The following is a 15,318-nucleotide window of genomic DNA, read 5'->3' as shown; positions in this document are numbered from 1 at the left end:
AGCTTTAGCAATGTAAGCTAAGGATTTTAGCACGCCAAAGGGAATGGGGGAAGGCCAAGGCCTGCCAGAGCCATGTTTGCCATGCTCGGGCCTGCTAGAGCCCTGCCAGCTCTGAAAGTCATTGTTCTGTTTTATCTCCTCCTGGTGGTCCACTGTCACCAGGGAGAGAGCTGTGCCAGGAACACACCATGATACACAAAGTCATCTCTTAAATCGTGTTTTGTTTTAGGCCGAGGGGGCCCAGGACCTTCCCAGAGAGTGCCAAAATCCGGGCGTTCCAGCTCTTTGGACGGAGACCATCATGATGGATACCACAGAGACGAGCCTTTTGGTGGCCCTCCAGGCAGCAGCTCATCCTCTCGAGGGGGCCGGAGCAGCAGTAACTGGGGTAGAGGGAGTAACATGAACTCTGGCCCTCCAAGGCGTGGCACTTCAAGGGGTAGTGGGAGGGGCCGGTAGGAGGAGGGCTGAGCAGCCCTGGGCCTCTCTGCAAAGTATTTAAGAAGTTCTTGTGGACTTACCACGTGAAGCAAAAACAAGCCTTTACCACTGTAGCTCTGAACTCTTCTTCTGGGGCAGCTGAGTTCTGGGAGCCCGGTGAGGTGTTGGAGATGAAGAAAGAGACTGCTGCCAACTCCCCAGGGTGGTTGGCCCTGTTCTGTCTTGTCCGCCCTCGCTGCCCCAACTCTCCCATGTTGTCTGTGAGGATAAAAGCTGGAACCCTTTTTTTTTTTTTAAGTGTCATGAGAAATGGAGCACCTCTACAAAGTTAAGTTCATGTCCAATTGGAAATTTATTTCTATATGTACAGTTTGTCAGAGAAAAAAACCTTGTTTTGTATGAATACAGAATGTGACTTACTCAAGAATGACCAGGAACAACTGGCTGTGTAGTGCTCGCCTTAAGGAGCTGGTGGTGAGCGTGCACGCTCTACTGTCACCCACCACAGAGCAGGTTCATTTGTCAACTTTGTGCTTTTCAAATCATTTTTACCTTTCTGTTGTTACACAATTTTGTTATATACTTTAAAAATTGCTCTAACATAGCTCAAGAAGGCTCAAAACCGCAGACATATTCTGCGTGGTGGAAAATGACACCGAAGGAAACCATGAATGTTCTGGGTGTTCAACTAGAGGGTCTCCTGTGGATGCTCTGGCAGGCTGCGTTTGCGTGCTCTCGGTCTTCATCGGGAGAGAAAGCTGGGGTAAATGTCTTAACTGCATGTCTCTTAGCATGCAGTTCAAAGGAAGTAGAACGAAGTATCTACATTTTGGAAAACAATCTCCTCTTCCACATTCGCTTTGTGGAGATTTCAGGGTTGAGGATAAAAGATAGACGTTCTTTGCTGTAACGCAGTTCTTGCTTTAAAAAAAAAATAACAAAACTAAAAAGCTGGGTGTGGAGCAGAGGCAGGTAGGTCTCTGAGCTCCAGGCCAGTCTAGTCTACAGAGGGAGCTCCAAGACAACCTGGGTTACACAGAGAAACCCTGTCTTGCCCCCAGCACCCCAAAAAGAAAGGCAAAGGCAGTGCGTGGAGAGATGGCTCAGCAGTTGAGAGCACATACAGGGACTGGAATTTAGCTCCCAGCACCTACAGTCAGGAGGCTCACAACTACCTCTACCTTCCACTACAGAGTCGGAGCGGGAGGGATCTTTTCCTTAACAACTCACACATCTATCTGGGCACAGTGGCACACACGTATAACCTAGCATTTGGGAGATGGGCAGGAGGAATTTACAGGGCAACTTGGGGTACCTGAGACGTTGTCTCACTGCCTCCCTCCTCAAACCCCAGAAAAGGCTCAGGTTGAAAGTCAGATTTTCAGTTTGAGATACCCCTTCCTATGTGGACTTTTTTACTTTTAAAAAGAAAAAAAAAGCTTTTCTTTTTCTTGAATGGGTGTTTTACCTGTGTTTATGTCTGTGTTCCAGTTGTGTGACTGGTGTCTTTGGAAGCCAGAGGTGGGTATCACATCCTCTGGAACTGGAGTTACAGGCAGTGGTGAACCGCCACACGGGTGCTAGGAATTGGATCCCTCACTGCAGTACCAGCTCTTTGGCATGCTGAGTGGTGCTGGGCATCTCTGGTAGCTCAGAAAAGTCGCTGCTGACACAGTGGCCTGGTGCCCAGGCCTCTTCCCTGGCTCTCTGTGGGCGGAGTGAGGGGCACGGGATGTTGATTATTTGGGTGCTAGAACCTGAAGATTTCACGTAAATTTCTTTTTAATTCAAAAATAAAAATATTAGCAGCCACACCGTTAGAAACTGGATTCCTCCTCGCTTGTACTCCCCTGGCATACCATAAAAACCCAGAATCAAATCCACGAAGCTACAGAACCTCTACATTAGACATTAACTATCTACATACAGCATTTTAAACACTACTGTCAAAATATAAGACATTGTGCTTAGAATTTTATAGAACTTATTTTCAAGTAATGGATTCTTGAGACAATATTGGAAATAGAACTTTAATATCTTGAATATAGGAACAAAAAAATGTGCACATCACTACTTGAAAATAGCATTTCCTTTCCTGAGAGTAGGCAGCTCTACTTCCTGCCTGGGAGCACAGCAAATGATTACTGGGGAGCCTGTGATGTTGGGGTGTTGGCCAGTATGGAATCACAGCATGGGAAGGAAGCAGAGGTTTGCTGCCATCTGACCTATCCTGCTAAGGCAACTTTGGAGCAGCTTGGAAAAAAAAACTTTCACATTGTACAAGCCAGTGCAGATGGGGTTCTCAACCTCATCTGACCATGAAGACATCTGGTGAGATTTTATATAAAGATGTCTGGATTCACACACCAGTATTATAGATGAACCGATGCAATGTGGCTTCTCAAGTACCTTTGATGTGCCAATCTAGTGTGAGAACCACTAGTGTGGAATTACAAGCTGCTAAGTACATTTTACATTCTAGTGCATCCAGATTCAATACTGAACCCAGCTTTTGGCAATAAAGTATGATGGATTTAAATGCTGATTCAAGGCAACACTGCACAAGTTCCTGCTGAACCTAGGAAATACAGCAATTACATATGAAAAGCATTTTGCATTGCATTAATATCAAACTGTATAGTACTTTAAAAAGCAGCAATGTTAGGAATCGTGAAAACTTGGCAAAATCTATCCTTAATAACAATTGTAACTGCAGATGCAAAGTGGCTTCTGTCTCCCAGGATTCCTTAGCTTAGTTCTGCAGAAGCCTGTGTAAACTTTGCTATGCATCGAACTGGATATCTGGCTCCTTGGTTCTGAATATTGCCCTTTGGTGTAGTCTTTTGAAGAATAGTTATCCTTAAATATTATATAGCACCATATTTCCTACTTTAAGAAACTGAGGTAGACTGTATTAACTAATCACTTTTAAATACAGTGGCTAAATTTGATGTTTAATCTGATAATCTGGATAGATTTACAGTGAATTCGAATAAGGCGGCTTCGAAGAGCTGCAGTAAAACCGGAACCTTACTCTCAACCAAACATACCACTGCATTTCTTTAAATGGCAAAACGGAGGATGTCGCTTTCCCAAAAGATACGAAAGTAGCTAAATCAGAAAGCTGTTCCATCCCCCCCCCTTAAACTGATGTCCAAGTAAAGCCTGTTAGTATGAAAACAGTTCATGACGGTGGTCTCCACGCACAGTTATCAATCCGGCAAAATCACGTGTTTTCGGGGCCCGGGACGGCAGAAAGCGGGAGCCAAAGGATCTGAAAGGGCCCGCGAGTCAGATGGCGACAGTTGCTCATGGACTCCGCTGCACCGCCCAGCTGATGCCTTGTTCTTATACGCTTGGGTGCCGTGGGCTGTGACGGTGCCTCTTCTCCAGCCCAGCTGGAACTGCTTCCTACGGACGGGGACTGTCACACCGGGAGCGCGTGGATCAGGCCGCTCCCGTGATTCAGGCGACCAAGAGCCAGGCGCAGCGCCGTCAGGCCGCCCCAGGGCAGGAGCCCTATCAGCGCGTAGAGCAGCGCGGCCACCTGTGCGCAGGCGCCGAGCGCCGTCAGCGCCGTACTGCGCAGGCCCAGCGCCGCGTAGAGCGTGGCGCCCAGGGCGGCCACATAGCACAGCGTGCTCCGCGAAGGCGTCTCCTCGCCGCGCAGCAGGCGCCCGCAGGCCGCGCCGCCCCGCAGCAGCGCCGCGCCCGCCAGCGCCAGCACGGAGCCCAGGGACCAGAGGAGCGCGAACTTGCGCGCGCGCAGCAGCAGCACGGGCGCGTACAGCGCCGCCAGGCCGAAACACAGCGCGGCCAGCAGCAGACACAGCCCGCCCGCCGCCAGGCGCTGCCCGCGCGTCACGCTCGGGATGCACCGGGAGCCCGCGGGCGGCGGCTCGGCAGGGCTCCGTGCCCACGGCCATCGCAGAGCCGGGCGGCCTGGCCAGGACCCGGCCGCAGGCTCTTCCGAGTCCCTCGCGGCGAGCAGCGGCTCTGCAGCTGCCGGCTTGCTCGCTTTACCCTGCGCCAGGTAGTCCTGGAGTTGGCGGTGGAGATCCGCCATCCCGGACCGAGTGGCGTTGGAAACCGGGCGAGCACTTCCGGGATCTGGCGCCCGCGACCGGAAGTTACTAGATCCTCAGGAGCCGGTTGGTCGGCCACAGCGGAAGGGTGGTCGTACGGTCTACCAGATCCTGATTTGTATGTTTCAGTCGCCGAGGGAGGCCTGTCATCCGAGTGGCTGTAGCCATGAAAGGACGCACTAGGGACAGCTCTGCTGACGGAATGAACATTGACCTGCAGGTGTCTTAACATTGCTAAAATTTTGCTAAATGTAGGAATCTGGGTGAAGGGTGAACAATTTCCGTTCATTCCTACCTTTTTAAAAAAAAATTCTTTACAAGTATCTACATGTCTACAGTTACCTCAGAAGTCTAAGGAAGGAGCTGGAGAGATGGAACAGTGGTTAAGAGCACTTGCTGATCTAGCAGAGGACCCAGGTTCAGATCCCAGCACCCACAGAACAGCAAACGACAACCTGTAACTTCGGTTCCAGGAGATCTGACCGTCCCGTCCCCCTCCCCACCCACCCCCCACCCCCCGCCTCCGCTGACACTGTAGGCATGCGTGGGGTACCCATACAAACATCCAGGAAGATCACCGATATGCATAAAAAGGAAAAGTCACACAGCTTAGGCTATCTCCTTTGCGAGTAGAATTAGTTAAAGGGCTGACTTCCCTCCCCAACCAGACCATTCCTTTGCTGGTTTCCATTTGTTTTTGTTTTTAAATTATTTCTTCTGCTATATTTGGGCAATATCAGTTCCTTTCTGCTTCTAAAAACAAACAACAACAGCAACCAAACAAGAATCTGCATGGCTTAGCAAATGTTAGGGGGTGAAGATAGTCACTACTGAGACAACAAATCAGGGAATTTATTTTGAGAGTTTTTCTGTCAGCAAAACAGAAAGCATTGCAAACAATTTAGTGCAGAGCCTCACTACTATTTGTTTTGGGTGGGTTGGTTTTGTTTTGTTTTGCCTCATTTCCTTGTGCTCAGACCTTACCTTTTGTACTATTACAGAAAACTTGATTTAACATCTTGACAACAGATTTTTTAAAAAACCTTTCAGAATGTATTTGCTGAGCAAAACCCTAATTTCCCACTAACCCAGGAGCCAAGAGTGTTTTCAGATAGCACAAGGTCCAGCACACGCTGTACTCACTGATGCACTTGAAATGTCTTGATTTATGGCTTTCTTTGTTCCGTTACTATAAGAAGTTTATGAAATTGTTACCTAAATCTATGTTCCCTGGCCACAGTCTTTCATACTTGGCTTCAGAATAAACTACATCCTTTATTTATTTATTTTGAAGTGAAAACTGTCTCATTATAACAGCATGTAGGGTATCAGGTCTTCTGTGGAGGTCCTTAATCTATTTGGAGTTGAATTTTGTGCAGAGTGACAGGGTTGGTTTTTTGTTGTTGTTGTTTTTGTTTTTTAATCATTTTACACCTGTTCACAGCCCCCTCCCACCTCTCTTCCCAGTTCCACCCTCATGCCCCTTCCCCCACTCGCCCTCTCCTTCTCCTCAGAGAAGCCCCCCCCCCCATGGATACCAACCCAGCATGGCACCTCAAGTCTCAGCAGGACTAAGCACATCTCTCCCACTAAAGCCTGACAAGGCAGCCCAGCTGGGGGAAAGGGATCCAAAGGTTGGCAGCAGAGCCAGAGACAGCCCCTGACCAAATAGTTAGGGGACCCCCATGATGGTCAAGCTCCACATCTGCTACGTATGTGTAAGGGGTCTAGATCCAGCCCCTGCATGCTCTTTGGCTGGAGGTTCAGTCCCTGTGATCCCCCATAGGAGTTCCATTCTTTAACATGTAGTTAACCAGTTTGACCACTGCCATTTGTTGAAGATGCTGTCTTTTCTCTGTTGTGTATTGTTTAAAGCAAAAAAACAAAAAAAAAAGCAGGGTGGCAGTGTGGGTCTATTGGAGCCTCAGTTCTGTTTCACTGGTCATTCAGTCTGTTTTTGTGCCAGTACCACGAAGGATCTGAGATGATACATCTCCAGCTGTTTGTTCAGGATTGGTTTCGCTATTCTAGACCTTTTGTGTTTTCATATGAAAGTTAAAAATTGTTTTTTTCAATTTCTGTGAAGAACTGTGTTGGAATTTTGTTGTGTATAGCATTGAGTTCATAGATTACTCTTGATAGGACAGCCAGTTTGAAGTGTGTTGATTTATGACTTTCTTCTTTTACGATAGAATGTTTCTGATGGTGGGGGAGGAGGGCTCCCCTTGTCAGAGGACTGGCGGGGGGGGGGGGGGGGGAGGAGGAGAGGGAGGGTGGGAATGGGAGGGTAAGAGCAAGGGGGTAACAATCAGTATGTAATGTGAACAAATCATAAAAAAATAAAACTTTAAAAAATGTTTCTGAAATTGTTCATCTAAATCTGTGTTCCCAGGCCATGATCATTTCATAATATTAATTCTGCCAATCCATGAACATGGGAGGTCTCTGCATTTTGTATATTCTTTTTTTTTTTCAGTGACTTAATGTTTATTGTATTGCTTCCTTGATTAAATCTCTCTCTCTCTCTCTCTCTCTCTCTCTCTCTCTCTCTCTCTCTCTCTCTCTCTCCCCCTCCCTCCTTCCCTCCCTCTCTCTCCCTCTCCCCGTCTCCTGTAGTCTGTTTGCTACTTTGTGGATTTCTTTTTCTCTCTTCCACACTTCTGCACACTTGTTAGCCCCCTAACACTAGATAGGATAGAGAAAGGATAGAGAGGAAAGAGGATGACGTTATCAGTAGACTACTTCCTGCTGATTAGGAGCATCAAGTTCCTTGGGCCAAGTTTGGTCTTCACCATCAGGATATCTAATTCCTCCCCCCCCCCTATTTCTCGGGGGCCCTAGAATGTATATAGTCTCTGAAAAGTTCCCAGAATTACAAGCATCACACAATTACTAAAACTATCCGCAGCTGGCAAAAACATGGCCCAGCTAGAGCAAGAGGCAAATCCTAGTCAGCTTCTGTGAACCAGCTTCTTATTTCCACACCTGGGATTAAAATGAAAACATACACTAAACATTTCTGTGGTTTTAAAATAAGACAAAATTCACAAAATTCTACCCTCCCTCCCCTGCCCCCCCCCCCCCACTAAGTGGAATTAGTTTCCTGATTCTGTACTTGGTATGTTTGTCATTAGTATAAAGGAATGCTGTCTACTGATTTTTGTGCTTTTATTGTGTATTCTGCTACTTTGCTATGTTTATCAGACATAAGAGATTTCTGTGATGTCTTCAGAGTCTTTTTTTATATAGAATCATATCTGCAAATAAAGTCACTTTGACTTCTTCCTTTTCTGTCATCTCCTTCACTTGTCTGATTGCTCCAGCTAAGACTTTATATGCCAGCTGAGTGGTGATGGCTTTTGATCCCAGCACTTGGGAGGCAGAGGCTGGTGGATCTCTGTGAGTTTGAGGCAGAGTCCAAGACAGACAAATTGACACACAGGGAAACCCTATCTCAGAAAAGAAAAGACTTTATATACTGTATGGAACACACTCTTGTCCTGTCCCTGGTTTTAGTGAGAATGCTTGGAGCTTTCCTCTGTTCAGCCAGACGCTGGCTGTCAGAATGCTGTGTGTCCTTTATTGTGTCGGGATATGTCACATAGCCTCCAGGACTGTCAGCATGAAGGTTGTTAGATTTTGTCTAAGCCCTTTTCTATGGCGAAGATGATCACTGTTTTCTGTCTTTTAGTCTTTTACTGACCTACGCATGTTGAACCATCCCTGCATCTCTGGGATGAAACCAACTTGATCATGGTGGATGACCTTCCTGATTTTTCTTGAATTTCATCTGCCAGTATTTTACTAAGGATTTTTGCATCCATGTTCATCAGAAATATTGGCCTATAATTTTGTTTCAATAGTTGCTTTTGGATATTTGGGAATTTTTTTTTGTTTGTTTTCTAAATCAGGCTATATAGCTTTATAAAAGAAATGTGGAAGTGTTCCTTACTTTTGTACTATGCATATAATTTCCGGAGTATTGGTATCAATTTTTTTGAAAGTCTGACTTTTGCACTGAATTCATCTGGTCTTAGGCTGTTTTAATTGGGAAGTTTATTTATATTTTTTTGTTGGTTGATTTTTCAAGACAAGCTTTCTCTGTGTAGCCTTGGCTGTCCTGGAACTCACTCAGTAGACCAAGCTGGCCTCAAACTCAGAGATCTGCCTGCTTCAGCCTCCCAAGTGCTGGGATCGAAGGTGTGCGCCCCCACCACCTGACTGGGAGATCTGAATGTCTAGGAAAGACTGAGACACAGAGAAAGTGAAAGCAACGTTTTACTGGAGTAAGCACACAGCTCCTTTAGAATGGGAGGGATGTGAGGGGACCCAGGGCTGGCAGTTTGCTAACAGGACTCTGGATTGGGTATTTTATAGGGCACCAGTGCCAGGGACCAAAAGGCCTGAGGCCGACCCCCACCCATTCAGCATTTGCAGCAAACATCCTGCTGGGCCACTCATTAGGTATGCAAGGCATCCGGCTTAGTCCTGAGAAGACAGCGATCTGATCCTGAGATAACCACAGAGACATCCTGCTTTGTCTCACCTGGAAGACCCCTCCCCTTGCAAATGTTCCCGGGGCTCACCCCCAGAAGATTTTGTACTTTTCCACTACTCTCCTTGCGTACCCCCGCCCTCACTAAAGCAGGTTTTAAAAAGCCTGCCATTACCTTCAATAAACGGCTCTTGACAAGCAACTGTTCGCTTGAGCTCTACGTCTCTCTCGCCCATGTCTTTACCTACAGGTTGCGACCCCCCTCGACCCCCCAATAACTGACCAGCTGGACTGGTTAGTGGACTAGTTACATGGACTAGTTATCGTTACATGGACTAATTACACCAGTGTCCTCCCCTTTTGTATATTGGTCCTGTTAAGACACCTGCTGTGGAGAGCAGTGGGGGGGGGGAGGCGGAGGCTGTTAGCTGTGAGGCATTCAATAATTAGGATGCTTGGTTTATTCACTCAAACCTTCCATATAATACTTATTATATAATATAATACCATAAATACACATATATGGAGAAAATAAATTTAATACTTTATATACATAATATAAAAGCTAAGTCAACATCACACCAAGTAGGGAACAGTTGTTCGGGCAGAAATGCTGCTGCCCAGTACCACTGGGTGATCTTTATTGATGACGATGCTTCAGAAGCTTCCAGGCCATGAAGTCCTTTAGCTGTGGCAAGCTGGGAGGATGGCACCAGTGGAGGTCCAGGAGGTCCTTGAGAGTGTTGGCCAGCAGCTAACACTAACAAGTGGGCACGTATAGCCCAGCAATGACACGAATTCGACAGTCACTGAAGCCAAGACTGCCACACACACAGGCCAATCTCAAGTCCTCTTGCCAATGGGTAGCAACACAGAGGCTAGAGAACCCGTGTCTCAATAGCATGGCATTGAAATGCCGCAGAATATTTCCAGAGGTCCAATTTTTGTGTTATTTCATTGGGCGGTGGCTTTGCCCTATCAGCATTCACAGCTTGGGGCTAGTTCATCAACCAATCAGTGCCACCTTGCTGTAAGTTCATTAGCATAGAGAGGCCTGTCTTGGTCTTAGCTGTATCTGAGCTGCCATCTTGTTGGTCCATTAATACCTCACAGCTTGCTTCTGAGGTCTTAATGGTCAAAATACACAGTGTTTTTGTCTGCATACACACCAGAAGAGGGCACCAGATCTCATTCTAGATGGTTGTGAGCCACCATGCAGTTGCCAGGAGTTGAACTCAGGACCTTTGGAAGAACAGCCAGTGCTCTTAGCCTCTGATCCATCTCTACAGCCTGAGGTCTAGCTTTTTATCAGAGCTGCTGGTGGCAAGCTCCTATCTTATAGGCATTACATTATGCCAAATCACACAAAATGGTTTTAGGTTTCACAAAATGGTTTCACTTACATTCCTATCATCTGCTGTGCCTTCCTACTGTCGCTTCTTGAAATGGCATCTGAGAAAAGAAGCTGTCACCTTAGGGAGGCCGTTCTTGTTTTCCCTGTCTTCCTGCATCCCTCCAGCTGTCCCCCAGTCCCACGTAGAGGATTCACTGTTGATCTTTGAGGCTGGCAGATCTGGCATTCAGCAGAAGCCGTAGACATGTCAGCCTTGGTGAATGGAAGTCTATGTTTTTGGGTGCGTGCATAGCTTCCAGTTCTGCCACCATGGTCACTTTGTCCATGGCCCCATTGACAATGACAAGGATGGCCTGAGAAAGAAACTGTGGTCATTTGAGTGTAAATGGTCCCAATAAGCTTGTGTGTTTGAATGCTTGATCCCCAGTTGATGGAACTCTCGGATAAGGTTTAGAAGGTGTGTCCTTGTTGGAGGAGGTGTGTCTCTGCAGATGGGTTTGGGGGTTTCAAGCACCACCCCCATCATTCAAGTTAGCTGTCTCCGCACCCTGCTTGTGTATCAGGTGTGAGCTGTCAGCTCCTGCTCCAGCACCACGCCTGCTGCTTTGTTCCCACCCTGTGCCCATGGACCCACCCTCTGGAACATTAAGCAAGCTCCCAATTAAAGTCGTTCTCATATGTTACCTTGGTCATGGGGTTTTGTCAAAGGAATAGAAAAGCAACTAAGAAACGGACTTTGACCAAACATTCCCTAAGCAATAAGCCACTCCAGTGCCAAAGAACTTTAAGGACACCAGACTTTAAAATGAAGCCACACATATTCCTAGGGGACGGAAGGCGACATTCTGAGAACCCATCAAAATGATGAGGAAGCCTGGTATTTGGCTGTGGTCGAACATAAGGGGAACAAAACAACCGTGGTTGCAGCATTCAAGCTGTATATGTGTATCAGTAGTGCAGGGCAAAACAAACCAACCAACCAAACAAACAAGAAATCTTCATACACAAAACCAACCAACCAACCAACAAACACAACAAAACAAAAAATCCTTGGGGGCTCGGGAGATAGTGTGTTCAGTAAAATGCTTGTCTTGTGATTATGAGGGTCTGAGTTTCATCCCCAGAACCCATGAGAGAAAAAACAAAACAAAAAGCTGGGCATGGTGATGTGCAACTCTTCGTTTGTTTGTTTGTTTTTGGTCTTTGTTTTTTTGAGACAAGGTTTCTCTGTGTAGCCCTGGCTGTCCTGGACTCGCTTTGTAGACCAGGCTGGCCTTGAACTCACATCGATCCGCCTGTCTCTGCCTCCCGAGTGCTGGGATTAAAGGCGTGGGCCACCATGCATGCAACTCTTAACGCCAGAACAGAGGGGACAGAGGTAGACAGATCCCTAGGGCTTGCTGGGCAGCCTGCCTAGAGCACTTGGTGACTTACAGGCGAGCAAGAGACCTTCCTAAAGACAAAAACAAATAACAGAAAACAAAGGTAGATGGTTTCTGAGAAACAACAGCATAGGTTGTGTTTTGGCCTTCACATGATCACACATGAAAACACGCACGCGCGCGCGCGCGCGCGCACACACACACACACACACACACACACCGCCTAAGCTGTACACGAGTTTTTCTTTTTCTTTTGAAATTACAAAGCTACTTTTAATACTTTGGGGTATGCCTCACAGGAATAAAAAACACTGGGAAGGGATAACTCCCTCACCCCCTGGAGAGGCCCAGGGGGAGAGAGGCGACCTGAAGGGGAAGCAAGCACAGGGCAGAGGAATGGACGCCATCAGTGCTGGGACCTGTGAGCACTACAGGTCGAAACTCGAGCATGGTGGGACTGCTCCAGGCACATAGGCAAGAGGGTTGGGCACGAAGCCTCAAAGCTACTTGGATTCCTCCTCCTTCTCGTTAGCCTTTTTCTGCTTCCGCTGCCTGATCTCCGAGTCCCTCTACTTGCTGGCGGCAGCAGGCAGCCCGTTGTCTCTGTTGTCTCTGCGGCTTTCCCTTAACCGGGTCACTCTGCTTCTTCCGGTTCTTCTGTCGGACGACCTCCTCCTGTTGGTTACCGCTGGTGGCAGCTACTCCAACCTGTCTCCATTGCGTCCCCTCCTGTACAAGAAGTCTTACATGCAACTTTTTACTGGTAAATAGTTTAAACTGACTTCGAGTAAATGCTATGTAATCAGGCTAAAAGATGAACGCAACATGGGCTCCCAAGGCTGTCCCCTTTAGTAGAGACAGTCTTCATAAAATGACTTAATCTCCGGGCATGGTGGCGCACGCCTTAAATCCCAGCACTCGGGAGGCGGAGGCAAGCGGGTCACTGTGAGTTCGAGGCCAGCCTGGTCTACAGAGCGAGTTCCAGGACAGCCAGGGCTACACAGAGAAACCCTGTCTCGAAAACAACAACAACAACAACAACAACCAAAAATAACAATAAAAATAAATAAAATGACTTAATCAAACCACTAACCAAATGCATAAGTGACAAAGCAAACCCTTGCCACCAGTTGCCATGGGAATCCGTTAGTGAGAGTTGCTACAGTGGTTAAGATACCCAGTTGGTCGTGGTGGCTCACGCCTGTAATTTCAGCATCTGGAAGGCTGGAACAGTAGTTACTTGGGATTGCGGACAATCTGAGATATACAGTGAGTCCCAGTTCAGTCTGGGCTACAGAGTGAGACCTTGTCTCAAACAGTCCAACTTTCCATCTGTAACTCTAGTTCTAGGGGATTAGACATTTCTGAGTTCCAAAGGCTCCTCCAGACACATGGTACATACATGTACACTCAGTCATACCCACGTAACACATAAAATGAAAAATCAAGCAGCAGATACAAGTTGCTTTTTTAAGGACCTAGATGTTGAGACTTAGTAAAGTCTTGGCCACTTATACAGATTTAATTCAGGAGTAGATGTGTTGTGCAGGATGATATTTGAATTTCTCTGAAGCCCCGGGTGTGTGTGATGTGCAGCGTAAATATGGCCAGCGCAGGGACAGGAACCTTTCCAAAATGTTTAAAACAACTTGCCTTTGACAAATATCCGCTGGGCCGCATTTCTGAATAGAGTTCTGTTCTTGGTGCAGAGAGTGGGGCTGGCAAGATGTTGGCATTCTGGCCCACAACATATTTATAACTTACTGGCTGGTTGTTTTAAATGGCACAGCGACACTGTATCACCTCCCTGGTTTGATAATGATCCTAAGCCTGCTGCATCTCTATGCAGCCGTTTGCTGGGTTCCATGTTGTATGGCAGCCAACAATTCCACCCTCAAGGGGGCTAAGATTTGCTTGGAAAAGTTATCCAGGGCCTGGGGGTGTGGCTGAGTTGGTAGAGTGCCTGCCTCACACGCCCAAGGCCCTGTGATTCTCAGCACTGGATGAATTTGTCTTGGTGGCACACCCCTGAGATCTTAACACTCGAGGCTAGGGAGGAGCATTGGACGTTCAATGAAAAGATAGGTTATAATGTAGGGGGTGGGGGTGGGGATTGGGGGGTGGCAGGGGGTGAGGGGGGTCCTGGGTTCTATTCACTAGTTCTAGCTACCAAATAATGAAACCTGTTAGATTTAATAAAAGCCTTTAGGCTCTATAACTGGGAAGACATCGCCATATTCTAACCCCCTAAGCAAGTGTGGCTGCTTCCCAGCCACACACTCCGAATTACTTGCCCTATTGGTTCTGCCTGTGCTGCTTTGGTTCTATCAGGTCCTCATGGCCACTTCTTCCTCCTCTCCCTATCCAGTGGTCTCTTCCTGAGACATCCCCCACTAGATCAGAAGTCCAGCCCCTTCCCTCCCGAGCACCCCCCACCCAGTTATTGGCTGTTTAGCTTCTTTATTAACCAATCAAAGATATTTGGGGAGCAAAGTTTACACAATGTTGACCAGTGAACATGAGCATGCCCACACATGGACTACAGCCAGATCTCAGGGCACAAAATTTAGCCTCTGAGTACACAGTGCACCAACAGTTCAAAGTAATCCTTGGAGGCCAACTGAGGAGACACAAGACTCCACCTCAGAACGACCCCTTCTCCTACTCCCCTCCCCCGCCCCCCTCCCCCCTCCCGCAACTATCAACTGGTTATGGTCATGAATGCTGGATATATAAACTGTATGCATAATGTGCATGAAAATGAGGATGTGACTACTCCTAGGTTTGGTTGAGGAGAAGGTTTTATTGTAGATATGAGAGAGAGCACAGCCAGAAGCATCAGGAAAAGTCCAGACTGAACATGGCCAGCAGACTAGACTGGGCCATGACAGGATAGACAGTGGGGAGAGCGAAAGGAAGAGAGGAGGAGGAAAAGAAGAGGAGGAAGAGAAGAGGAGGAAGAACCGAGAAGCCAAGAACCGTGAGAGCACGTGGGGCCCAAGATGGCAGCAACGGCTGAGCTATATAGGAATCGGTAGCTGTGGGGAGGGGAGCAAAGCTCGGAAGTTCAGGATAAGAGCTGAAGGTGGGAAGTGCTGAGAGGAGCCAGGACCCAAATGGGTACTTGCTGAGCCTTGATATGCTGATAGGCACTCCAGTCCTATGTCCTACGTCAACTTGACATACAAACCAGAGTGATCTGGAAGGAGAGAAGCTAAATTGAGAAAAATACCTCTATACAGTCAAGCTGTAAGGCATTTTCATAATTAGTGATTGATGGGGGAGGGCCCAGCTTAATGTGGGTGGGGCCAACCCTGGGCTAGCGGTCCTGGGTTCTATAAGAAAACACACTGAGCAAGCCAGGGGGAGCAAGCCAGTAAGTAGCAGTCCTCCATGGCCTCTGCACCAGCTTGTGCCCAGGTTCCTGACCCGTTTGAGCTCCACTCTGACTTCCTTTGAACATGAAACCTTTCCTCTTCAACTTGGTTTTTTTTTTTTTTGGTCATGGTGTTTTGTCACAGCAACAGTAGTCCTATCTAAGACGCTCAGTCATTTGTTCTG

General features: G+C 47.3%; 2 protein-coding genes across 10 annotated transcripts in view; one reads left to right on the top strand and one right to left on the bottom strand.

Moving 5' to 3' along the window:
* Positions 1-1,351, top strand: part of WDR33 (WD repeat domain 33) — a 103,825-nt gene extending 102,474 nt beyond the window's left edge. For all 9 annotated transcript variants that reach the window (XM_084780555.1, XM_084780559.1, XM_084780562.1 and 6 more), the window contains one exon: positions 230-1,351. In XM_084780555.1, the coding sequence (XP_084636681.1) occupies positions 230-459 (230 nt within the window). In that variant the 3' untranslated portion in view covers positions 460-1,351. The remainder of the gene's footprint in view (positions 1-229) is intronic.
* A 519-nt stretch (positions 1,352-1,870) lies between these two features.
* Positions 1,871-4,646, bottom strand: SFT2D3 (SFT2 domain containing 3). The gene has a single exon (XM_084780611.1). It carries the CDS (start codon positions 4,505-4,507, stop codon positions 3,869-3,871), a length of 639 nt encoding a protein of 212 aa, XP_084636737.1. The 5' UTR covers positions 4,508-4,646; the 3' UTR covers positions 1,871-3,868.
* Positions 4,647-15,318: the final 10,672 nt, after the last annotated feature.

The sequence above is a fragment of the Acomys minous genome (assembly GCF_964271855.1).
Source record: "Acomys minous genome assembly, chromosome: 4".
Taxonomy (NCBI): Eukaryota; Metazoa; Chordata; class Mammalia; order Rodentia; family Muridae; genus Acomys; species Acomys minous.
Note: the sequence above shows the minus strand (reverse complement) of the source record. Positions and strands in the feature narration are given on the sequence as shown.

What these genes read in the sequence shown, in the direction of transcription:
- SFT2D3 (XM_084780611.1), bottom strand. Translation starts at nt 4,507, where the DNA reads ATGGCGGATCTCCACCGCCAACTCCAGGACTACCTGGCGCAGGGTAAA.